The sequence below is a fragment of the Taudactylus pleione genome, unplaced genomic scaffold (assembly GCF_031769625.1).
Source record: "Taudactylus pleione unplaced genomic scaffold, aTauple2 ptg000009l, whole genome shotgun sequence".
NCBI lineage: Eukaryota > Metazoa > Chordata > Amphibia > Anura > Myobatrachidae > Taudactylus > Taudactylus pleione.
The window spans coordinates 1,787,851-1,813,172 of record NW_028284412.1 but is presented as its reverse complement, the minus strand read 5'-3'; the positions used below and the strand labels follow the sequence as shown (position 1 = coordinate 1,813,172).

At 45.5% G+C, this 25,322-nt stretch overlaps 1 protein-coding gene across 3 annotated transcripts in view; it reads right to left on the bottom strand.

Moving 5' to 3' along the window:
* DENND1A (DENN domain containing 1A) overlaps positions 1-25,322 on the bottom strand; it is a 742,523-nt gene that overhangs the window by 29,921 nt on the left and 687,280 nt on the right. For 2 of the 3 annotated variants that reach the window (XM_088466860.1, XM_088466851.1), the window contains exon 20: positions 16,531-16,590. The exons of the other annotated variant lie outside the window; for it this stretch is intronic. In XM_088466860.1, coding sequence (XP_088322986.1) covers positions 16,531-16,590 — 60 coding nt within the window. The remainder of the gene's footprint in view (positions 1-16,530; positions 16,591-25,322) is intronic. 3 annotated transcript variants of the gene reach the window in all.

Here is a 25,322-nt window from a genome sequence, read left to right as displayed (position 1 = left end):
GACCCATAAGTCTGGAGTTTGAATGCTCTACCCATGTTAGCATGGGTACCATGGGGGGTGCTCTGGTTTTCTCAAACATTACAAGAAAAACATACTTGTAGGTTAATTGGCTGCTGATAAAAACAAATTACAGTAGATATTTGTATTATTATGTATTTAAATTACCTTGTGCCTGATTCAGAGATGTACGCTAATGCTGCAGCGATCTCGTATGCAGCAGTAGTACGAAAATATTCAAATGTTGCAGCCGCCGGGATTTGTACCGAGACGCCCACCAGCGGCTTCGCATATCCAAGTGACTGCGTGCAAAGTTCCCGACCAGGTTACAATCCCAACGGCTCTAGATAAGTAATCTAACCCTCCCTTCCCGACAGAGGCATCGCTAGGGTTGGTGTCACCCCCCCCCCTCCACCAAAAAAATAAATAAAAAATCAGGAACAAGGTGCGCAGCTCTGCGCTCTCCCCCCCTACCCGTACTCACACAGTAGTGCTCCTCCCAGAATGCTGGGCACGCCCTGCATTCTGAGTAAAGAAGAGAGGAGGGTGGTCCGACGGACTGGACCAAAATACTGCCGGGGTGGTAGTGCGGAGTGGACTGGTGGGTACGGGCAGGAGTGTGTTGGCAGGAGCGAGTGCAATGGGTGTGGTCAGACATGGCTATGAAGAGAAATCTTGGGCTTTGGTACAGCAACCTCTTGGGGGCCCCCTTGGAAAGGGTGTGGCTCTAGCATGTTGGGGGAATGCTGATATACATATAAATATCTTTATCTATCATCTATGTCTGTATATATGTGTGTATATACTGTATATAATCGACTTAAGCTCTGGGTACACATTGGAGGATACATCGTCCGATCCAGTATATCGGACCAAAATATAATTGACCTCAGCACATATCGGGCAGTGTGTATGCCCGATAAGCATGACCCCGTAGTCAGTGATGTCTTCTGGTCAGCCCTCTTGCAGGGACAACTAGCAGGTAACACTAGCGATGATGTTGCCGAATGCAGCATGGGATCCTGCATCGCTCTCCTGCATACACAAGTGTACAGTATATGCGCTTGGCGATGCACGGTCACCATCGCCAGCCATGTCGGGCTGGGAACATTATTTAGGGTGTACACAGCTTTGAGCAAATATATATATTTTTTCTGAAATAATACTGGAATAATATCGAAATTACCATTTGTTTGTTACAAACAAATTGTAATTTCAATACAATCCACTTTTACTTCAGTAAAAAATATATATTCCATTAAAAGACAGACAGTAGTATATATGGTAAATAAACAAGTCTGTAACATGTAAATACATATTAATTCAGTTGCTAACTAGTAACTTTCAATTCACACCTGCAGACAGCTGAGCCAGCCAGGGAAATTGAGCCTGAGCCTGCACTGGGTGGGTGGGCACTTCAATGAGGTCTTCATCCCTTTTAGCAGCACACAATCTCCTCCAGCTCCTACTTCTCCCTAACAGCATCACAAGCGGAGCCAGCATGCCACGAGCGCGATGACATCACCGCAGCTGGCGTCCAGAGCCACAGAGTAATTATGTACAGTAAGGACTACCGGCGACAGCAGGCAGGGCCAGCCAGTGTTGGCTTAACCTTGTCAGCGAGTCTGCCCATGATGTCGGCGGGGGTGTGCCAGCGGTGATCACGGCTGCGGTGCTTGGTGTATTCGTGACTGTGGATGGGGTACGGCTGTTTTTGGTGTCACCCCTTGAAGGGTGACACCCGGGTGTGGGCCGCACCCCCCTAGTGACACCTCTGCTTCCCGATGCCTGAATCTAACCTCCTCCTAGTGCCTAACCCTGCTATATACCCTTTGGTTAGGATGCCGGCGCTGGTATTCTGATAAGTGTCTAGATTCTGGCGTCGACATTCTGAACGGCGGAATCGCCGCTGTCGGGATCCTGAGAGTATCCCATTGGTACTGTATGTGTGTTAATAAACAAACTTATCAGACTGTTCTATTAACTTACCATGTTCTGTGCATGACAGGAACACTTTAATTTGACTTGAATAATAATAATAATAATAATGTAACAAACATTGTATTACTAAAGATGGCCATAATCATGAAACAGAGGTCCTCATGCACTGCTGAGCGCAGATTCCCGATGATCAGCGGCACTGTAAAGACGCTTGGCACTACCGAGTTGCTCCACAGCTTGGTACGACTAGAAGGGCTGAGGACACATCCGGTCTTTACACAGATAACAATTCTTTAAAATGTTCACATCTATTCCACAGACGACAGGAACTCTGCCTACTTTCAGTGGGTATTTTCACAGGGCCGTCATTATTGATTGTACAGAAGAGAACGTAATACGCCTATGTGGAAAGAATAAGGGTCTTCTTCAGTAGCAGATATTACCTAGGGACTGCAGACCCTTCAGTAAAATTCGCCATTCCCAGTGACTGGTAGCGGCTTCCCATTGGTAGCGCTTTCTACGTATGACATGTAGTCCCAGGGGTAGGTGTTTTCTACCCCACGTACTGCAACAGCAGAAAGTGTATTCAATAGGAAGCCACTCCACTGCTATTAAAGCAGCCATACCCTGCTTCTAGGGGCTGCAGCCGATTTAGTCCCTAGAAGCTGATCTGTTGATTTGTGTGCCTGCATGAGCTTTACAGACCCCCAGCTGGTAGGAGCCACCGCTGGTATTCTGTGTTACTGACAGGCAATGAGAGAGAGGAGATGGGCGGCTGCATCCCCTTCTCTGAGAACTCAAGTGGATTTGCAGTTTGTCAACACCAGACAAGTCTCCTTCAACACTGCAATAGTCAGCATGGCTAAGCCAGTTCTTATTGCTTTCATTCTACCAGATAATATCCTAGATAAAACAAAGTAAAAACAACATGAGAAATAATCTATATAATGAACAGTGATCTGTCCAGTCACTGTAACAAGAAGTGGAGTGTGGTTCCCACCCCAGCTACGGAAACAGGACAAACAAGGGGAGGAGGACTGTTGCAACGGCAACGGGTTAAGTATGGCAGGGTGAGGACAGGGGGAAATCTGCATATGGCGAGTCAATATTTCTAGTTACTAAGCCTGGCATAAAAGAGTGGAACATAACTTCTTCACCTGAATGTTATCTCATCACTGACTGACAGGGGCATTCTGTAACGTTGCACAACAAATGAACAAGGGTTCCTATTTCTGCACTAAATATATGCTCTGTATATTTGCAAATGTGCAGTCCATCTCTAGACATGTGAATGCAGACATTATTCACTCTATAGATGGCAGAACAAATTCATGACAGATTTAACGGAATGAAAAAAATAGACAAATAAACATAACTATTTAAAAAACATAAGAAATTGTTAAAAAAAACGAAAAAAAAAAAACATAAAAGATGTGAGAGGCAGTGAGAAATGAAGGCTGAAGGGGACCGCAGAGGTGGGACGGTCTCCCACAGATAATCCACATAAAACCCAGACAGATCTAAACATTGCAGGCAATCATCTGGGAACGTTTTTCTGATGGCACAGCTGCACATGTGTTACTTCTATAAAGGACCATAGGAGAATACTATTGTGTATCACTGGGCTTGCATTGTTGTGCTTTTGACACCTTTCAATCCATATAGCTTTAACATATTCAGGAGCATATATATCAAAGCTTGATGTGAGATAAAATTGTGAGATATATATCACCAACCAATCAGCTTCTAACTTACAATTTGCAGGCTGTGTTTAAGAATTGATAGTTTGGAGCTGATTGGTTGGTGATCTATATTTTATCTCACATCAAGCTTTGATACATATGCCCCTCAATACGTCAGATGTTTAAAGATGCATAAGCGGTTTTGAGAGTGTTTACGCCTGAAATGAATTAAACTGCATTCTTGTCATACAGAAGCAATGGTAAAGATGTAAAAGTTATTTCCCAATGATATGGTATCATAATATAACAAGGGCTTAATTTCCATACAGAAGGTCGGCACTAAAGACTGGCAAGTGATGTCATAGTTACTCTGAAGGAGGATCTTGCTAAAGGGTTGAGCCCCTTCATTAATACAGCTAAAAATGCATCTTCTGGTCCTCCGGATTATAAGGATACCAGCTGCCTAGGTAACAGCCCAGGACAATTGGAATGTGGCTACTTTTGCAGGAGTAAACAACCCATGCTGAAAAAGTAAGGTTTTATCTTGAGAGATATTTCAATACTATTCAATAATGAGTGTGCACAAACCAAGCGTAAAGGTAGTAAGTAGGAGCTTTAAATTAAACCTTTACTTTTGCATGTAGGTACCCAGTCTACAATTAGGTAGGAACTTCCTAGTCTGTCCAAGCCATTCCCACAATGAAATGCAAACATTTTCACCCTCTGTATTATTGGCCATCTTTACATTAGGGATCAATTTAACTACAAAAATGTCTCTACCACAGCACGCCATCTTGAGTACTCAATAAAAAAAAAAAGAAAAACCTTAAACACACAAACTCATAAAAGCGTTATCTATGCCTGAGAGCTGAAGAACACACCAATCGTCAGCAGAGCACTGGCAAACGCTCACCGCAAACAGTTCGTCATCATCATCCATTATTTGCACATGGCTATGACCACCTGGAAGTTTGTGAACACACCCTTAAGGTACCTACACACATAGCGATCTGCACACGATCAGCCAATGTGTGCGATTTGTGTACTATTTCCCTTGAAACTCTCCCCGGCAGCTCTGCACACAATTTGGTGTCCAATCTTCATACGATCTCTACTGCATGCAGACTTTCACAGTGCATCGGGTCCTAGATTGTCAGATCTGCCCTACTGCACGGCAGATTGTCAGATCTGCCCTACTGCACGGCAGATCTGACGATGTGATGTGCGACCAGCGGGGACGCGCATCGCATCGTGATCGTGAGTGGGAAATCACGATTTCCTCACGATTTTGGCATATTTTACACGATCTGCCGTTCCAATGCGTCGGAATCGGCCAGATCGGGTAAAATATGTGTTGGCCAGCCTTACTGTACTTGGCCTACTTACCTCTCCTACCCTGTTCCGCCCAGTCAGGTGCAGGCGGGACTAAGAGGCAGAGCCACCGAAACGTGCATAGCAGCATATGCAAGCACCCGCTGTTCTGGGCATGTACAAGCATAGTAATAAGGTCCACACTGGCCGACAACTTGGCCTCTATTGCTCACACAAACCTCTCTTGTCCTTCAAGTGAAATTTCCAGGTAGGCTCTATTCCAGTACATATGAGAGATTGTTCAGGCATTTACTCTTTGCCATAGGGAGAGGAGCAAATAGTGTCAGCCAAAGGAAAGGATGAAGTTTGTGGCAACTTGTAGAGTTGGAGACTTGAAAAAAAAAAAAAAGAACAACAGAGCTAATTAGGGAGCTGAGCTGTCACAGAGCGGCTGGGTGGCTAAGTGCCAAAACACAAAAGAATATATATAGCTGGCAATCAGTAGGACAGAGGCAGAGGAGACAAGAATGTTACATTAGTAGAGGCTGGTAAGAAGGGGGAAGTAGTGATGACAGGTAGTGATGACCACGGAATTGGTCTGACCTGAAGAAAGGTTGGCACACGGCATACTAAAGAATGGAAAGGAGTTGAGTAAACAGACAAGAATAAAAGAACATTTCATAATAATAATAATGTAGTCAAAGTACAGCATTTTTCAGAAATAGTCACGTAACAGGATAAAAATACAGATGAGTAACAAAAGTATATAAGGGCAAAGGGGAAGAAGGTAGAAAGAAAGAGAAAAGCAAATGAACTACGGGGAAGCAAGAAAGAGAATAGAAATGAAAAGGGAACAGTCAGAATCCTAGTGATGAGGAGGAAAACTATGTAAGAAGAGGTGCAGTAAGTATGCTTTATAAACGCACACAGCTATACTATTAATAGCCCTTCCTCACACACGCCCTGGGTCTAACATGGGTTACTATACGTGTTCACACCACATTGAGGGCTCGGGAATACCATGGGTCACACTAGATGTACAGGAAACTCGCTATTTCTTACAGTGAGTTCAATCCTGACTTGTCACCCCTGACCACTTTTACATGAAGAATGTGCCCCTAGATCCCAGTATGCCCCACAAAACAGGGTTGTGACATTCATTGCCGTAACGTCATCCAGCACCTACGATCGACCAATGAGGTTCCTTGGTTAAGCCTGGGTCTCCCGTTTCATACTGCAGACAAACTGGGTTATACTCTGGGAAATCTCAGGTCCATAACCAGGGACTTGAACATAACCTGTGCCACAGGGGCAGATTGGGATGGAAAACCAGCCCGGGAAATTTCTGGAAGCAGCCTTAATTGGGGCGTGGTCTGATGAGGGGGCAGGCTCTATCATAGGGGGCGGAATCCCTCCTCATAGGGCCTGATTCTGAGTTGGACGCAGTTGCTCCCTTATGTCTTTTGCTGCAAATTTGTCTGTGACTCAATGCTGATTCTGCTACAGTTCCCCCCCCCCTGGTGCACATCCATGTGTCCGAATGTGCAAGGACTGAGACGCCCACTATAAGTGTCTACAGGTGCTGCAGTCATGCTTTTTGTGTCTTTAGATGTCACCATACTAGGTGCAGATCATCTGTTTGAGCATGGCCTCCAATTTGAGCAATGCAGAGTCTCTGTACACAGCGGCTTTCAACGACACACCTACGACTCTAGAGTAACATGGCCATACTGCGCTACATCTGCATCTAATAAGCCAAAAACCTGTAACGGCCCAGGAATGCCCATCACATTTCTAATTCACTTTATGTCAGACTCCTACACCAGGCCATACACAGTTTTCAAGAGACTGACAACTGGCCCAGCAGTCCATAACAGAGCAAAGCACACAGGCACCGACTATTAACCCGAATGCGCAAATAGCCGCTGCCCGATTAGAGTTGTGCTCCGATAACTGTAGCCACAACCCAGCAGACATGTGAGCATGAGACTGACCCAGCAGGAACTTTCCTGCATTTTTGGTGGCCCAAACCACCCTTGCATATATTCAAAAATTTGAAGATTGGTGAGTGCCCTCTTTGTATTTCCTATATAATATAATATATATATATATATTCCAGGTATGAACCGGCACTCGAAAAGTAGAAGAAGTATGTGCCAGGGTGCCTTCTGTGTGTATCCAATATGCATGGACTGTTGTCATAAGCAAAAAGAAATCACATAAAACATGTCCTCACCTGTACTTCAACACATGTAGTCTATTTGATAATGTGCCCATGTGGGTACTATTATGTCGGCAAAACCATCAGGACAGTGAGAGAACGGATGGCTTTGCATCGATCGGCCATTAAATCAGCCCTCCTAAAAAAAAGTGGCTGAGCAACCTGTGGCGAGACATCTCTTGCAAGCTGGCCACCCTTTGTCTGCTTTGAAACATATTTTAATTGATCATGTTCCAACCACGTTAAGGGGAGGAAACAGAGGCGAAAAACTTTTGCGTCTGGAAGCGTCCTGGATACACAAATGAAATACTATCTATCCTGCAGGACTTAATGAGAAATTGTCGCTTAATGTATTTCTGTAAGGACAATAGCTACGCTTTAGTCACTCCTTCGTATCGAGTAACCATTTAAAGTGTCGTCAAGATTTCTTATCTATAGTTCATCATCACAGCTGTTCTAATCGATGTTATATGTAGTTAGTCTGTATGTATGTCTTAAAGTAAATAGTTTAAGCGACTGATATTTATACATTATATTTGTGTTGCATGTTTGTAACATTAATCTTTTTCGTGCCTCTCCTTGTAGCTGACGCGGGCCGGTCAGACAGTATACCAGGCTTGTGGTTTGTCCCCATGACAACCAACAAGCATTGGAGTGACGTCATCAGCGGAGGACAGAAGCCGCCGCATGCGCGCCACCCCCTCCCCCTGCCTGTCCCGGCCGGCACCAGCACACGGGAAGCATACTGCTATTTAAAGGTAAGACTCAGCAGTGTTTATGTCTGCTGTTTATAATGTAACTGAATACTGTTATGCCTGCCTTGAGAAAAGGGTCGTGTCTGGCTCTGAAACGTCGGCAATGTGGCATGCATTACATTTCTTTTTGCTTATGACAACAGTCCAGGAGTGCCGCTGATTCTTTGCATGTATATATATATATATATATATATATATATATATAGCACACATTTGGGAGTTATATATATATAAAATACATTTATTAGTCATTGAAATACTTTAAATAATGCAGCCCCCCTTCCTCCCCCATCAAAGCAGAGACAGGCAGCCTTAACTTATCAGCCCTTACCTTGATGCTAAATAATGTGAGCGCCCTAGCCGGAGGAGCAGTTCATCTTCATTGGCAGTTTAGCACAGTGCTGAAACACATGCAGCAGGAGGGTGGGCAGAGGTGCGGTCCTGGTGTGACGTCATTGCTCCACTTTACGCAGCCAGAGAAGGCGGAGCTGGACATTGGTAGCATTGCAGTAGTCCTCCCGGTCGGTATGTATTCTTGACTCCGGTGGCTTCATGGACCCTGACTGTAGCGCAATGACAAGCGGGCGGCTAATCAGGCCGCTTGTCATTGTGCAATGGTGGGGGGGGCAGTGGGATAGGAAGGATTGGACTGTGGGACGTATTTTTACCATCGTCGGGGGCGGGGCGCCCCGTGCAATCACACGGCTCGTCCACCCCTAGAAACGGCCCTGCTAGTGACTAACCTCCATGGGGATTTCTGGTGGCATTCGCGCCGCGGCCGCTCGCTTCCTTGGTGACTGTCCTACGGCTGATCCACCCACTGCCCCATTCCCGGCTCCTGTGCTGGTGAGCAGGGCTGCCATCATAAATGTTGGGGCCCAGGACAGATTAAACAGGCAGGGCCCCCCATCATCCTCCCCCCGGGCCTCTGAAACGGACGCAGAGGTCCAAAGTGCCTTGGTGATAGCAGGGTTATAGACAGGGGTAACATGAGAAAAAGTCCATATGATTTATTAAACAAAAATTGTGCTTACCTGCTATCTTTAGGCTCAGTTATGCTGCATTGAACACAACCTTGTCTCTGCTTATCCATGGTACTTCTGATCAGCAGCCCCCTATGAGGATTGGAGTCGATGTAACAGTTGTGGATGGGGAGGAGGGGGGGCTGGGCAGGGGAACACATGGGGAGAGGCGGTCAGAAGCAAACATGGAGAATGATGTTTTCAGGCATACATGAGGAGCAAAAGTCTGAGGCATACTTGCGGAGATGGTGGCACAGGCACACTGGAGGAGGGGATGGCACAGACACACTTGGGGAGGGATGGGCATGAGGAATATTTGAGAAGGGGGATTAGAGTCATACTTGAGGAGTAAGTTCAAATGGATACTGCCACTGCCGACTAGTAGTAAAGAGAGACGGCCGCTTTGTAATACGTGTACAGGGTCTGCATACCAGCAAATATACAGATTTTGTCTATGCACGCTTCTTTGGATACTTGGGGAGGGGAATCAGAGACACACTTTGGGAGTGATGGGGTAAACACCAGAAATTGGAGGGATGGGGGCACAGACACACTGGAGGAGGGAGTGACACAGGCACACTTGGGGAGGGGGTGGCACAGGCACACTTGGGGAGTGATGGGGGTAAACACCAGAGTTTGGAGGGATGGGGGCAGTGGCACACATTGGAATCTTCAGTGTGCCACTGTGGAAGCAGTGAGTATAGCAAACAAGGCACGGGTACAATTGGAGCAGGGAGGGGAGGAAAATAAAGAAGGAGGAAAGTGGGGGGTGAGGAATGGATAAGCCGACAGCAAAGAGATGAGGGCTGTCTCCTAACTGAAGCCTCAGCTGAGTCAGCTCTGCCCTCCTGAAAACGGGCCAGGGGAATGCAAATCTCAAGCCCCAGCGCTGCCCATATTTTTTTTTATAGAAATGGAGACCAGTGAAGGTGCCTTCAACTGTGTAATGTCCGGAGGGATAAAATTGTACAGTAAGCAGATGCGCTGCTGCACTGTACACTTAGCAAAGATTTACACTAGGGAGCACCACCATGGAACAATAGTAACACTGACCTCGGAGACCTCCAGGCACATAGAGATGTAACATAACACCAGCCCGCAGACAAGAGCTCTGCCGGGAGCTGGTGTTATATTACACCTCTATCTTCCTGGAGGTCTCCGCGGTCAGTGTTACTATTGTTCCGTGGTGGTGCTCCCGAGTCAATAGTTGTAGGGGGCAGGTATTAAGGGCGGGACTGACACTGAAAGGAGCCCACAGCATGTCAATGATCCTGACCGCAAACTGCTTTGTATTTACAGGCAGTAGTAGCAGTGCATAGGCAAAATCATTGGCAAGCTGCGTGGCCCCCTCTGAGCCCGGGCCCTGTACAGTAGTACCGGGCCCGGCTGTAGCCCCCTGATGACGGCCCTGCTGGTGAGTGCAGTGGCTGCTTGAACCGGAGGCGGAGCCGTGAGGTGTCACTCACGTGCTCCGCAATGGCCCATGGGAGGAGCTGCTGCAGCAGCCCTCCCGCGGCCATTTCACATTTTACTGTTGAATGAGCTTCTGCGCATGTGCAAAAGCTCATTCATGACTACTGCTGCCTGATCACGGTATCGGCCGTCAGAGGAGCCGGCCGGCAGTCAGTCAGTGTAAAAGCAGCCCAGCAGAGAGAGGGGGGACCGGCCCAGCAGGAACTATCCCGCTGTCCTGGTGGCCCAATCCGCCCCTGCTGTGCCGGCCAATTCAAGCCTATAAATAGCCCAGGTTTTTCCCAGCTCTTTGCCTCGGTGAGAAAGGGGTATCAATGAGAATAACGATTATGCAGTATTTACACAAAGCTATGATTTTTAAAATAGAGCTTTGAGCACCAAATACCAATGACTAAAGGCCCTAAGGACCGAAATGTCACATGATCTCCCAGCTCTCCCATCCATGTTGTGACTTTTTATCCAATAAGAATTGGCCTCTTCTTTAACCAGCCAACTATTTACATATGTGATCGATTTTTTCTTTTGGTACAATTGTTACCTATGTGGATTTATTTACTGCAAACATATGTGCATATCTTGCTATGTTGCTTATATTTGTCTGTTTTATTGTGTTTAGATGACTCTCATGTTCATTCGTATTGAATACATATGTATTGAATACATACAAATTACCACCGGACACAAGTCCAGCGGTTCAAATCCCGGCAGCGGCAGGCCGACACGGCTGAAAATCCCGATCGTCCGCAGGTAAGAATGAACTAACCTAACCCCCCTAACCCTCCTTAGGGGTACCTAACCCTAACCTTCCCCCCAGTGCCTAACCCTAATCCCCCCTCTAAGTGCCTAACCCTAACCCTCTCTCCCCCTAGCCTAACCCTAACCTCCCGGGGGGGTGCCTAACCCTAAGTCCCCCACGGGAGCCCTAAACCTAACCCTCCCCCCACCTCGCGTCTGTCCGCAGCCGCGCAAGGCATCACTTCGATCGGGATGCCGGGCGCCGGTCTCCTGGCGTTGGTAAAATGACAGGCATCTAGAATTAGACGCCTGTCATTTAACCCTTGCCGGTATAAAGCAATCGGGAAGCCGTCTGTCTGGCTTACGTCTGCCGGCTTCCCGATTGCATACCAAATATGCTGTTCTCCTAACAATAACATTTTTTTTTTTTTAAAAAGAATTGACTACTTCATATGTTGAGTTCTATTCATCTACCTCTGCTATGCGCTGTAAACACACCTGTAGTAATTAATAATCATCTAAACCCACCACCAGGATACACTTACAACCTATTAAGTTTGAGAAGCATTTTGCCCTCTTAGCACTGCAAGGTTTAAGTAGTACTGTAGTTTCTTCAATAAGTAAGATCAGGGAAACCGATCCAATCGACATAAAAAGTCCTTCTTATGCTCTAGAGTCTAGATCAAGGCCACTGTGGCGGAATACTGTACAATAGGTGACTGGTGCAGGAGAGCTATGTACTTTATGTAGGGGCCCAGAGCTTTCCCCTCCAAATCTGTACTTGCTAGTGAAATAAGGCTAAGGGTTTGCTGGGTACTACAGTGAATACTGGGAAGGTGTTATTGCAGGTGCACTGTACAATGACTGAGGCGTAGAGGGCGCTGTGCAGTTTACTGTATGTATGCAGGTGAGGAAGTTTGATAAAAGTGGTGCAGAATGGATATTAGGAGATACAGGACCTAATTTAGAGGTGCACGCTATTGCAGCTGCAGCTTAATGCTAATGCCACAGCCGATGGGCTTCCTACAGAGATCGCCAAAGGCTGCTAATTCGCCACTATACAAATCAATACGCACCATTGGAAGCATCAGTTGCACCATCGGAGATTGCACCTACCCTATGGCAGGTGCCATTTCTCCATCTGACATAGCCGGCGGGTTGAGTGCAACTGCGTTTTTGCCTTTACACACCTATGCCTGGCTAGCCACCACCATTACCCCCTGAAACACCAACCGAAATTGCAAGGATGTGCATGCACAACAGCTGCACTGTGCATGTGCAGATCTGGTCCTGTAATGTTGGACGTAGTGCGGCTGCAGACTTCCAGTGAGTGACAGTTTGCAGCCATTTGGTGGCAAGGAGGGGGGAGCGTTGCAAAAAACGAGGGCTTTGTCCTTAGATGCAGTTTCACTGGCCCCGACAGCGTGGTTTTGACAAATTTCCTGAGTAATCCTATGCTGGGTACACACTAGACCAGCGTTTTCTAACCACTGTGCCGTGGCCCACTAGTGTGCTGCGAGGTCAGTGCAGTCAGAGCTTTACTTGTACTGCTGGCCCAGGCAGTGTTGGGCTCTACAGGGAGGCTCAAACGGGCCCTGGTCGTGACCTTTGGAGACGCGGCAGGTCTGATGGGGGATATTGTTAGCGAGGGCCATGCTGCGAATGCAGCATGGCCGTCGCTACGGCACTGCCAGCATCGGCAAGTGTGTGTGCCGGCTCCCCCATGGCTGAAGATGTCGGGTACACTAGACATCGTCTAGTGTGTACCCGGCTTTAGAGTTACCTGAGGGTCAATCAGATGCCCAATGGCCGTCCTATGTTCAAGCAGTGGATCTGATGCGGCATCTTTTGACGCAGTCAGCGGATCTGAGGAAGCCAGCAGTGGGTGTCTTTTTACTAAAGACACCACCTGCTGCATTCGCTAAAATACACAGATCCTCTGTGTCTGAAGTCGCTGCACCGATCCACACGGCATTCATCTCTGTATCAGGCCCTTTGTGTAATATTCATTGGGCGCAGGGTGATTCGGACGTATGGACAGACTGAAAACATTGTCCGCTTGTGTGTGGCATCAACATTACGTGCAGCTCTGAACCAGGCCCTCCATGTGACACACACAATCATTGTCTCCAGGCAGGGGCCACAGAAATAGGTTAGGGGCAGCCAGTAGCAGCTCTGCTTTAGAATGAGATCAGGCTGCAGACAATAAGAATGTATACGGAATCTTCATGACAATGAAAAGACGGTAGTCAGGAGATAACATATTGTCAGTCAGTTCTGCTATACTAGTTACTAAAATGCAGAGAGGACTATAGATAGCATTGTGCCACTTGTACGTACACAGCCTACTGGTAAATAACTGTATGTATGTTTATTATAATATACAAACCTATTACAAATTCTGAAAATAATGGATTTCCAGCTATTGTGATCTTCTAAGGAGGAGCTTAAAGAGATTTTCTATTGCAATCTTTTATAACAACTTCAACAACCTGGAGATTTGCAGCTGCTGAGCAAATCCATCATTCTATAACAGGAGGAAGTGCAGAAAACTTGTGCTTTAATTATATATAAACATTATTATCGGAGCACAATTCTACCAAGAAACGAAGCCTACACATTTACTGCCTAACATTCCCCTACATGTGCAAATGAATCTACAACAATCTTTGTCGATTAGTAAATACAAGTTCGCAAATTGTAAAGGGCACCTCTTCCCAATGATTCACAAGTCATAGAACACATATGTGACAAACCATGCAGTAGAAGTGAACTAACAGGGCAGGCATAGCAGAACATGCGTTGTTAGCAGTAAGTGACTCAAACAGTCCCCAGGTATAAAATTCAAGATCTAGAACTAGAGCAAAAATGAATTAACAAAAAAAAAAAATCCACACAAAACACAAAACTTGCATTTGCTCCTTGGAAGGAACAGGAAAAAAAGAACAGACAGGAAACAGATGGATGTAAAGTTTATAGAAAAATACAGCTTGTGGTAGCTTATACCACATCCAGAAAGAACTTTGCACAACAGACTTCATTTTCCAAAAAGCTCTCATTACTAACGCAGCAAATGACACAGATTGTGTGCAGGGTAGAACCCTCATGTCTTTACTGAAGCCCGAAGGCAATGACGGTGTAACATAATGTGGGGGAAGACCTCGCACTGTGGAGGGATGATCCCCAGTAGGGGTGAGCAGCTCTCTCTCTAGGGGTGACGTCCCCTAGTGATATACAGTTAGAATAATCAAGTGGGATGAATGAGCGAGTAAATGCAATTACTACAAATTAACCCATGAGGTATCTTGGAGTATACCGGTACAGTCCAAGATAATTAATTTGATAATTGGTAGTAAATGCATTTACTCAGTGGTAATTAATTCGCTACATTGTATACTTTTAATCTATGACATATGTAATCGAGTTTATTATTGCAGAAAATTAGGTAACAACTCAATAGCTGAGCGCCTACTCATCCCACTTATTATCCTAATGAAGGCGTACAGTCTAATTGCAAAAAGGACTGTGCTACACTGTGAGTGGTATGACCACTTAGACCTGTACTGGGACATCATATACCTTATGGTAAGGTAATGCATATATAGATTAGATTACCAGCACTGCCTTATATGCATCTTTACACTGGTACAGTACCCTATGAACTGACAACTATTACTGTATACTTTAACCATGTAGGCTATACTGCTGCATACAAACGACAGCATTTATCAGTATAGTTGTTAAATGCTGTAGTTATACACTCTGTCAAAACATTAATTAACCCTGATACAACTCTTGCTGGATACAACACAAAGTTATATAAAAATAGATTATTTCTTTTTTTAACTAGGTTATGTTTCAGATTAATTTCTCTATTGAGCTCTATACAAGAAGGGATGCTAACTTTAAACCCATGGTTTAACCAAACGCATAGACCCATATATAAAAATGAGACTTCTCAGTTCCCATTCTACAGAAGTCTTCTCATACATCTATCCTTTGTTGCGAAATCTGGCGCGAGATGCCCGGTGCGACCCACGGGTAGCGATCACATGCTGCCTACTTTTTCCTCAATTTTGCGTCTTAAGCTGGCCACACATCTAAAGATTATCTGTCCAACCAGCCAACTAGTTGATTGGTTGGAATGAAAATCTGGGAAGGTATGAAGGCAAATGACAATCAGCAATTTGCTCCCAGACGCCGGAAAATGGACAAAAACTGTTGTTTGAACAAATTGTTTAGATCAAACATTTAACAAACTTGTCTGACGACCATTTTCATCTGTTTTCTGGCATTTAGGAGCAAATTGCTGATCATCAGTCACTACCATACGTTACCAGATTTTCATTCCAACCAAGCAACTAGTTGGCTGGTTGGACAGATAATCTTTAGATGTGTGGCCAGCTTTAGTATGCAAATAGTGTACTAGGTACTCAGGATGTTTTTTTGCTGCAAAGAAATTGGTATAAAGTGCCACCCTTATCAGACCTATCTTTGCCTTTTTATGCTACATTGTGCACTTCTGCTGCTTTTTCCGCAATTATGCATCTTATTTCGCATATTGCTAGGTAGTTAGGATTAGTATTTTGGCGCAGCTAAGTCATGAAATCCGTGGCACGGTAAACAGGGTGCAATTTAAGGATGTGTGTACTGTATGTAGATACATCTGTAACTGAAACACCATCAATTAAATTGTAGTGAATCCCAAGTCTAAAGGGGCACATCCACTAGGCGATATTAATGAGCGATTGAACAATATCGTTATTGTTCAATCGCTCATTAATCGTGCATGAATTGGGCACTATAATGTCAGAAACGACCAGCAATGTGCGCTCCCGCTGGTCGTTTCCGACATCAATCTTCATCTGAACATGCCGGTCAATATGCCGATAACAAAAGATTGGCCATGTTTGGGGATGATGGAGGGTGCCTGCACTGAACGATATATCGTTCAGTGTGGGCACTGCACAGTCTAATGAACGACTGAACGATATTGTTATCATTCAGTCCTTCACTAGTCGCCTAGTGGATGTGCCCCTTAACATTTACTGGTAAATACCTTATTTATTGTCTATGATTGACCAGTCTTATATTACTAACTTAAGCAGAAAAGTAAGACTGAGGAGTATGGATTACAGTAACTCCCTATAGCCACCAAAAAGGGACAGCACTAACCCAAAAAGAGACAGAATGTACAGGCCAGAGATATACAGTACCAAGCCTGGAGAAATGCAAGTTTCAAAACTTTACCCAGAGAAATATTATAAAGTCCGGATGTCATTTTTGCTCATTCAGGGTAAGACAGACCCAACTAAGGATGTTTATTAGAGCTACAAAGAGCGAGTCAGGGAGAGTTATAAAAGTGATAGTACAGACTCGCAGACTCTACTCACTGGCACGCTGGAGCGTTGGATCCGAGGTGGAGGAGGCCGTGGTGGGGCGATCTTTTCCTGCTGTATTAAAATGGAAACTGACAGATCAGTAATAAGTAACATATGACACCTGGAAAGCATAACTTGATTTTTGTAGGGTTCCAACATGTTCCAATGCCTGCTGCGAATAGCAAGCTTACTGTTCACCCAGAATCATCAAAACCACGCTGCAACTGCATGGGCCGACATCTCATAGCCATGAAAATCAAACCCATAATATATGCATCCAATTGAAAGTGATTCCACTGAGTAAATGCCACTGTTTTTGCTTTATTACCTATGCAAAGACTTAGAGCAACAAAGCACTGGACAAGTAGGAGTCTGTCAGATTTTGATGTTGCACAAACGCATGTTATGTATCTAGGCTGTCATGTGTCACTGTTATTAAATGTGTAAAGTCGGTACCTAGGCTACTTTACAGTGTACAAATATATAGACAGCAATGAAGTAAGTACATCTAATAAAACATTGCAATGATTAATAGCATACACATATTAATGCTGTGAGATTGCCAGAGCTTGCGAGTACCAGTTGTGCTTTTGACGCAAATGCGACCAACTCGCAGTAAGCCGCTGCATGTATAATACAAAAATATATAACCATGATAACTTAATTCACCATGGAGATGGAGGAGAAATATTCAATGTAGCAAGTATGATGAATGACAAATCAGTATGTGCCTTTTCAATATGTGCGGAAAACCTCTTTTCAAAGATGAAATTGTTAAATGAGACTTAGGGTGGGTACACACCTGCACGATATCGGCCCCGATTTGGCCGATTTAGCCAAATAGGAACGACACATGGGGCATATTGTGCAGCGTGTATGCCCGATTTGCGCACTCCCATGCTATATAGTGTGATTGGCTGTGCAGCACGGCCAATCACATGATATCGCATGCGGCGCCATACATATTAATGAAGGACGGAATACATGATCATCTGTCGTTCATTAAATCGTGCATTGTGTACCGGCAATCATGAGATGTCCAGGGTGAAGGCAAATTGCCCTGACCATCGGTAAGATTGCCGTCCGTTCAGGTGTTTACCCACCCTATAAGGAGCAGAGGAAGAAGAATACTCAGAGTTATAAAAGAAATAATAAAGCACAGTTATTTGGTGGTTGATTCTCCTCTTGTTGTTGCTTTCCCTGATTATTTATAGAAGGGAATATTCTATGTATAGCACAGAATGTTGATAAGTTATTATACAAGCTGCAGAGAACGATGGGAACAGCCGCAGAGCACACTTCAATACTACTGATAGCAAATGGACACTTCCCCAAACAGTCACCTCTTTAGGCTAGTCCGGCAGGGGTGGGCAACAAGCGACCCTCCAGCTGTTGTTGAACTACACATCCCAGCATGCCTTGCAACAGTTTTAGCATGGCCAAATAGCAAAACTGTGGCAGGGCATGCTTGGATGTGTAGTTCTACAACATCTGGAGGTCAGCTTATTGCCCACCCATAGGTCCATGTGGATTCTCTGCATCACTTTCCTAACCCCATAGGCTATTCTACCTGATTAGTACCCTCTTTACATAATTCAAGCAAAACGTGTATTCTATTCTCCCTTCCTATACAAACAGCTCATTAATTCCAAAACCAGCATTGCTGTGTGACTGGATTACATACTGTAGCCCACTAAACACTGACATTGCTATTTGTCTCCACCAATATGCAGTATGTGGGATGCAACTTCTATTTCCTTATTGATTTCCTTTTTACCAGATTTTTTCCCTGTAAATACTGTCTTTATTTCTGTATTGTTGCCCAATTATGCAACTCTGCAGATTATTATTATCTGCTGGTATTATATAAATAAATGCTAAAAATAGCAAAAGGTACTGGGCACAGTGGCCCTGATTCAGAGCCGGACGCTCTGACAGAGCGCTCGCTCTGAATCAGGGCCGGCCTTCTGAATTTAAGAGCGGCCTCCTGGCCGCTCGCATAGCTGTGGGTAACCACCCACAGCTATAGCGAGCGGCCAAAATGATGGTCGCAATGGTCAAGATGCGGTAGGGTCTCGTTGCCGCAAGCCCTGGAGTGCTTTTCGCTCTATCAGAGCCAAAAGCACTCCCACTGACATCACTTGTGATGTCAGTGGGGCCAGCCCAAGACGGTAGGCGTTCCCATGGGAACGCCTCTGTCTGGGCAGCCACGCCACCGGCACGTCCCCCAAAGGGGGCGTGCTGTCACTCACCATCGACAGCACGCCCCCTTTGGTGCGAGACCCATAACGACGGCTTGGCCATCGTTATTCGGGTCTCGCACATGCGGACGGAGCCGCCTCCGTCGTGCGCATGTGCACTTGGCCAACATCGACCCGCTTGCGAGCGCTCAGCGCTCGCGAGCGGGTCTGAATTAGGCCCAGTATTTGCACGAAAAGACAGTAGGAACAGTAGTTGTAGGAAAGTATAGTGGTCACAGTGCTATACCTTTTAGAAAAGTATAATAGGAACAAGATGCATTACAGACACAAAAATGTCAACACTGTCTGTCAACATTCAGATTGTCGACTGGATCTTAATATCGAGCTGTTCAACTGACATAATATCGAGATGTTCACCTTGTCAACAAAATGCATGTAGATAGTGGGAATGTCAACTGTACTATTTTACCCTAACCGCAGCCCTCATATGTTCATGATGTATTTGGTCAATGTTGACATTATGAACAAAGGGGGTCATTCAGACCCGCTCGCGAGCAAAGGACGCTCGCAAGCGGGTCGATGTTGCCCCACTGCGCATGCGCACGACGGAGGGAGCTCCGCCGTGCGCATGCGCGAGACCCGGATAGCGACGGGCTCTGTCGCTCCGGGTCTCGCACCAAAGGGGGCGTGCTGTCGATGTTGATTGACAGCACGCCCCCTTTGGTGGGCGTGCCTGCCAGACGGAGGCGTTCCCATAGGAACGCCTACCGTCTGAAGCCGGCCCCACTGATAGAGCCAAAATCACTCCTGGGCTTGCGGCAGCGAGACCCTACCGCAGGGTCTCGTCGCAAGCCTGATGATCGCGATGGTCAAAGACCATCGCGACCATCTTTTTGGCCGCTCGCATATGCTGTGGGTGGTCACCCACAGCTATGCGAGCGTCCAGGAGGCCGCATCATTTTCAGGTAGGAGGGCACTGATTCAGAGCGAGCGCTCTGGTCAGAGCGTTCAGCTCTGAATCAGGCCCAAAGTTCTCAACATTCTGAACCATTCAACAGTAAAGTGCCGACATTCTAAATGCCGACAATGCGACTGTATACCTAGTGACTAATACTGGGAACACAGAATGTAGCAAATATCTGTGACTGATGAATTGTCATATGAAGTCACATTACTGCCTGCAGTATACAATTTCTGATGACTGACTGGCATACAGAATGGTGCATATTGCAGCATAAAGTGTATGCAGTGTCACACATGGGAGAAGTTATTGCCGATCTGCCTATAGCAGTTACAGAAATATACCTTCTATTCTGTCCAATGTTGATAAGAAAATGAATACAGACTTTGATGCAGAAGGGTATTGGGCATCTGGCCATCATATAATGCCATGGATTTTGTTTTGTAATTAGGAAATGTTTTGTAAAATCTAACTATTGCTGCATGTGATCATGTGGGTCTCCTGTATGATCTGACATGAAATGACACAGATCTATATTTTGCACATTGCAGGGATACTGCATTGGCACTGAATTTGTTAATATCCTTTTGTGGCACCATCTAAACATGGAGGTGGAAGCACTGGGACACAGCCAGCCTTGAAATCTGCGTCTGGCTCGGGCTCCTCTGGAACGATTCACTCTTCCCACTTCTAGTAAAGAGACAAAAACATGATCATATGGTTCCTATCACAGGTTGTAAAATGTGCGGAGACAGAGGAGTGGGATGTTCTTCCTGCCCAACCTTGCTGCTAGCGGATATGTCAGACAGTGTAACGCACATGGATGGAGAACATTACCTGTGCTATCTGCAGTACATATACTTATCCCTGATATTGTGTAGATTTGATCTTAGCCAGTAAACAATAATTTACAGGAACTACAACATGAAAAGTTCAACACTGATGCAGTGGAAATGATAACACTGATCCTTTTAGCTATAATTAGTACAATAATTTAGAATGCAATTTGGTTTATTGTTAAAGCCACAGATCTGCAGAAGAAGTTTGCTGTGGAAAACATAACATTAAAGCAGGGCCGAAACTAGGATTTTTGTCACCAGGGGCAAGACAGTAATTTGGCGCCCCCCCCTGGTAATTCCCCCTGCAGCAGTGCCCCTATAGTAATGTCCCCTGAGGTAATGCCCATATAGTAATGCCACTGTAGTAGTGCCCATATGATAATGCCCCCATAGTAATGCCCATATTCTAATGCCCCCATAGTAATGCCCCTGTAGAGCCCATGCTCCCATATTAATGCCCTTGTGGTAACGCCCATGCTCCCATATTGATGCCCTTGTGGTAATGCCTCTGTAGTGCCCATGCCCCAATAGTAATGCCCCTGTAGTGCCCATGCCCCCATAGTAATGCCCATGTGGTAATGCCCATGCCCCCATAGTAATGCCCCTGTGGAAATTCCCATGCCCCATAATAATGCCCCTGTAGTGCTCATGCCCCATTAGTAATGCCCCTTATTGCCCATGCCCCCATAATAATGCCCCTGTGGTAATGCCCATGCCCCCATAGTAATGTGCCTGTGGTAATGCCCATGCCCCCATAGTAATGCCCCTTATTGCCCATGCCCCCATAATAATGCCCCTGTGGTAATGCCCATGCCCCCATAGTAATGTGCCTGTGGTAATGCCCATGCCCCCATAGTAATGCCCCTGTGGTAATGCCCATGCCCCCATAGTAATGCCCCTGTGATAATGCCCATGCCCCCATAATAATGCCCCTGTAGTGTAGCTTATTAAAAAAAAATACTTACCTTGAACCCTGCTCCTGCATCCAGCGTCGTCCGGTCCGCCGGCTGCTCCTCGGAACTCTGGGGGAGACGTCATAGTGCCCGTGGGGAGAGCCGGAAGCTGGAGTTCGGGAGAGAACTCCAGCCTTCGGCTCCGACTACACCGCGTCGCTGCAGAGAAGGAGCCGGGCGCCCGCTGGTTATATTACCAGTGGACGTCCGGCTTGGAGCCTCTCTGCAGCGCCGGGCTGGAGGTCCCTGGCACCGGGAACAGCGGCACACCTGGTGCACGTGCACCTCCAGCCCCCCCTAGTTGCGGCCCTGATTAATGTATATAGTGGATTCTATTTAATACACACATAGTTGCCAACAGAGCCGTAGCTAGGGTAGTGTGGCCGGTGCGCCCGCACATGCCCTGTGGGCGGAACCGCCCGCCTCCACCTGCGATCACCCCCTCTAGCTTGCCTCTCATCTACCGCGGCCCCCCCGCTACAATATATAATAGTACTGGTGTGCCCGGCTACTTCTCTGCCATGCGCACTGCTACTAATACACATTACAGCGGGAAGTGCTGCAGCTGCCTGCCCCGTGCTCTGCCCCTCCCCTGTCTCCTGTAGAGTCTCCAGGGACTGGGAGAGAAGTCATGTCAATGTTTGCGAAGAGGTAGGGGGGGGGCGGACTGGGGCACAAAAGTTCTTTCTGGCACAGGGCAACAAAATGTTACGGTTATGGCTGCCAACATTTCAGAATAGCTTTAAGGGAAACTAAGCAGGGGTATATGAGCATATATGCTCTATCTATATAAATCACTGGTAGGCAACAGCCTTCACGTACGGCTCCCATATCTGTGCCCACGCCCTGGCTTATTCTTTACTGTTACATCATAAAGCAGAGAAAAAGACTGAGCTGAATAGGAGCTGCCAGCTTTCGCATCATGTGACCTCCCATATGCATTGCAGTGTGGTTACACCGCACATCAAAGGTACTGCACCTCCTCCGAGGGCTACAGACTAAAGGTAAATCCATCATTAAAATTAGGTTACCAGACTAGTCACTGTATGTGGGGAGGAATGAGTGGCATGTAGAAGATCTGAGTTACATGAGGGGGCATTTTAGGATGATGATAGACGGATACCAATGTATTTTGGGGCTTTTTTTTTCATTACCAAAATTACAGGTACTGTGTTGTCCTTTTAAAGGATGGCTGAAGTGTATCAGGCTGACTATTAGAGGAATCAAAACACAGGAAGAAAAATAAATGTCCTCTTTGTTGGCGCACTGAAGATAAATATAAAATATAACTTTTAATTCATTATGGTAAAATGTGAATAAACTTCTAACGTGAAATATGAAAAAAAAATGTATTAAAAATAATAAAATAATATTAAATAGATGTGTGTGTCATTATTGTCCCAATAGTAATAAAGATATAATTATCCTAAAATCCTCGTTGTTATTGTGCATCTAATTAACACTAGGATCCTGATGGTGAGATAGGTAAATATTCATCCTATATAAGGTAATGTATCAGAAACAATGACCTGTAATAATTGTGCTACACAGTGGATACTTTTTGTAGCACAATTATTACAGGTCATTGTTTCTGATACATTACCTTATATAGGATGAATATTTACCTATCTCACGATCAGGATCCTAGTATTAATTAGATGCACAATAACAATGAGGATTTTAGGATAATTATATCTTTATTACTATTGGGACAATAATGACACACACATCTATTTAATATTTATTATTTTTAATACATATTTTTTTCATATTTCACGTTAGACGTTTATTCACATTTTACCATAATGAATTAAAAGTTATATTTTATATTTATCTTCAGTGCGCCAACAAAGAGGACATTTCTTTTTCTTCCTGTGTTTGGATTCTTCATTGACCTTGGCAGCACCCCCATCATCCTGACAAATAATACCATTTGAGAATAATTAAATTGGGGTAATTGTGTTACTTGTATATGCATACCTACTAGTGCAAAAGTTTCTTCCATATTCCCCTTTCCCCGATATACTTGACTATTAGAGGATCAATATGTTACTCGGTCCACTTAAATTAAACTACTCAATAAGTATTAATGGGAAAAAAATATGAATAGACAGTAATAGTTGCACCCAATATGTAGAAAAGAAAGGACTGTACTATGAAGTGGGTCGTCAGTAAAATTTATGTGTACATTAATACATTCTGGCAGTATAGAATTTCTCATTGTCAGGAATAGCGGCAATAAGAAATTACCATTATCGAGTCTAAAACCCGATAAACAATAGAAACCAAGATACTTATCTACTACCCAGCACTGTCAGGGAGACTCCTAGATTCCACATCTCTTTGTTGTAAAACCCCCTTTGACGATGCAATATGCGTCATCACACACCGCCTATGGACCTTGCACAGTGATGGCCGTGCCTGATAATAATCCCACGATTATGCCACCCCTCTCCCCATCTGTGATGAAATTTGTGCCATTGTGTAGAGGGGGGTGAAGCAAATCATGTGACCCTACTCCCCGCATTTACAGATGTGTCCACGCCATGTCTAGTCGCGCCATGCCATGACTCGGTAGCGCTGAGTGCTTTTCGTGCGACTTTTTACCTTCAAATGAGTCTTATTCGCAAAGTGATGTGCGCAGGACGCACAAGCCGCTAATGCTGATTAAAATGATATGCGGCATGCCTATATTTTGTGTGCAATTGTGGGTTTATCTGCATGCAAAATTATATGTTACAGTGTCACAGCTGGTGACACTGTAACGTAGCATTTCACATGCAGATACAGACGCTGTCGTACACAGACTATAGGCATGCCGCATATCATTTTAATCAGCAGAAGCTGCTTGTGCAGTGCTTTGCGAATAAGAAGCAGTTGAGGGTAAAAAACGTGTGAAAGGACGCTCAGCGCTACCGAGTCGCATAGTGCTCATGTGTTATGATTAATGTGACTTGTAGCGCACGGAGGTAAGATATATGTGGACACAACTGTATTCTCTGAATCTCCGCTACGGAGTATAAAAAAAAATGTGAATATGAAAACACACATCTTAGTTCTTCAACTCCAAAATTATCAATTGAAAATCTCTGTGCACCACCATAATTTAATTAGTGAAGACATTGGGCCGGATTCAGACCCACTTGAGAGCGGCTGTCCGCTCGCAAGTGGGTCGATGTTCTGCACTGAGCATGCGCACGACGGAGGGAGCTCCGTCGTGCGCATGCGCCAGACGCGACGAGCGAAGGATTTTCCTTCGCTCGTAGTGTCTCTTCCAAGGGGGCGTGCTGTCGATGTTGACTGACAGCACGCCCCCTTTGGTGGGCGTGCCGGGGGCGTGCCTCCCTGACGGGGGCGTTCCCACGGGAACGCCTCCCGTCAGAAGCCGGCCCACTGACATCACTAGTGATGTCAGTGGGAGTGATTTTGGCTCTGATAGAGCCAAAATCACTCCGGAGCTTGCGGTTGAAAACCTCAACTGCAGGCTCTGGCTCGCAGTTTCGATGGTCGCGATGGTCACGACCATCGCGCCCATCAAAATGCACGCTCGTATAGGCTGTGGGTGGTGACCCACAGCTATACGAGCGTCCAGGAGGACGCTCCATTTTTATGGAGGGCGGCCCTCATTCAGAGCGTGCGCTCTGCTCAGAGCGTACGGCTCTGAATGAGGGCCATTGTCTGTCCTTTTGCTTATACTTTGTTATATGATATAGATATGAGAACAGGACTGACCAATTTATAGTGGAACATTATGGGTAATATAGTTCAGTAAAAACTGAAGTGCCCGTGGTCAGATTTTATATCACACATGCATTGTGTCCATCTATAAACAATCAATAAAGTTTAACTT